The sequence below is a fragment of the Frankliniella occidentalis genome, unplaced genomic scaffold (genome assembly GCF_000697945.3).
Source record: "Frankliniella occidentalis isolate FOCC.00 unplaced genomic scaffold, Focc_3.1 Scaffold13, whole genome shotgun sequence".
Classification (NCBI taxonomy): domain Eukaryota; kingdom Metazoa; phylum Arthropoda; class Insecta; order Thysanoptera; family Thripidae; genus Frankliniella; species Frankliniella occidentalis.
In genome coordinates this window covers 2368077-2369803 of record NW_026267143.1, presented here as the reverse complement: position 1 = coordinate 2369803, position 1727 = coordinate 2368077, and the positions used below count along the sequence as shown (strand labels likewise).

Genomic DNA, 1727 nt, shown 5'->3' with positions numbered 1-1727 from the left:
CTGCCCCAGCGACCTGGCCCTCTGCTGCGACAACCCCACTGCGCGCCGCATCAACATAGTGGTTGAATATGGATCCAGATAATGGCCTTTAGCCGTTTTCATTTAACACCACTAGAAGCTTTTACAAACGCCCGACACACACACATCCGTTTTCCATCATAACATTTCAAATATTCCTCTTCTTTTTCTAATTTGTTTTATTAGTGAATGAGGGTATTTCTCTTTTTAATCTCGATACATGTTTTTGTTTTCATTTAGGAAGGAGTATGGCTGTGAGTTCTGCGGGAAGAGTTTCAACCAGCGCGTGGCCTACAACATGCACGTCCGCATTCACACCGGCGAGAAGCCTCACCAGTGCCCCACGTGCGGGAAGACCTTCTCCCGGAAGATGCTGCTCAAGCAACACCTGCGCATCCACACCGGTGGGTACAACTTATCTGGAGCAGAGTGGGCATCGTAAGCCGAGGGCTCGCTCACGGCTCCAACCGACTTGCAAATGGTACCTGAAAGATGGAACTAGGTGGAGTTAAACTTTTAGGATCCTGGGTGGGTACCGCTGGTTTCAACCTCATACAGGCTTAATACACCCACCCTGTTTATGTTTATGGCACTATACGTGTCTTATTCGGTGCACAGTAAGAAAACATTTTGCACGTTTTGCCATATGTTGAACGACACCGGTCTCTTAGTCAAAATGTATATCAACGCGTAGAACAACAATGTAACAACCATGAACAAAAACTGTGAGGAGCGTCTATCACGTCAAATGTATAATAACGATGTGTGTCCCTGTGTTTCTAGGCGAGAAGCCGTTCAGCTGCTCAGTGTGCGGCAAGTGCTTCGCGGACCGGTCCAACATGACGCTGCACATGAGGCTGCACTCGGGCGAGAAGCCCTACCAGTGCACCGTCTGCTGCAAGAGCTTCACCAAGAAGCACCACCTCAAGACGCACATCAACTACCACACGGGGCTCAAGCCGTACGCGTGCGCCAAGTGCGGCCTCCACTTCTCGCAGTCCTCCAACATGCGCACCCACCACAAGAAGTGCAACGGGCCGCCCCCGGGGGTGGCGCCGCCCACTGCGGCCGCGCCCGCCCCCGGGCCAGCGCCCGCCACCCCACCGAGCGCGGCGCCACCCCCAACTGGAGGCGTGGCGACGCCCGCCCCGCCACCCCCGACTGACAGTGGCGAGGCGCCGCCCACCACGCCACCCCCGCCCCCGGGCCCGCCCCCGGGCCGGCTAGTCCTCTCGCGGCCCTGCGCCGCCCCCGGCGCCGACGCCCTCCACCTTGTGATATCCCCCTCCCCCGCGAAGCAGCAGGCCAGCGAGGCCGCCATCTGCTGAGTGCGCGAAAGCCATATTATTTTTTATGTTTAAATTTATTTTGTTATCATTGTCTTGTAAATAAATTTTATTTTTTTATTGTTATGACAAAGCAACTACGCCGTGAATGTGTATCTTTCCCTGGACTTGTCCCCATCTTGACTTACTCGGTCGTCAATCGGCCTCCATTCTCATGCCGCCACCGTCTTGCCGCCGCCACACATAAATACGCCCAAACAATGTGACACCCGCCGAGACGGAGCGGCCGGAGCTTGGGTTGGGAGAGGTTAGTCTGGTCTGGGCCCGAGCGGCCGGACCCGCAACCCGCCCATTGAGATCCTTATAAGAAGGCTCTTGATAATGTGCGGGGCTCCGTGCCGGGGACGAGGGGTACGGATTCTG

At 55.5% G+C, this 1727-nt stretch overlaps 1 protein-coding gene across 1 annotated transcript in view; it reads left to right on the top strand.

Moving 5' to 3' along the window:
* LOC113216593 (zinc finger protein 768-like) overlaps nt 1-1441 on the top strand; it is a 38835-nt gene extending 37394 nt beyond the window's left edge. The window contains exons 5-6 of the mRNA XM_052263607.1: nt 259-422; nt 802-1441. Of these exons, the coding sequence (XP_052119567.1) occupies nt 259-422; nt 802-1346 (709 nt within the window). The 3' untranslated portion in view covers nt 1347-1441. The remainder of the gene's footprint in view (nt 1-258; nt 423-801) is intronic.
* The last annotated feature ends 286 nt before the right edge of the window (nt 1442-1727 follow it).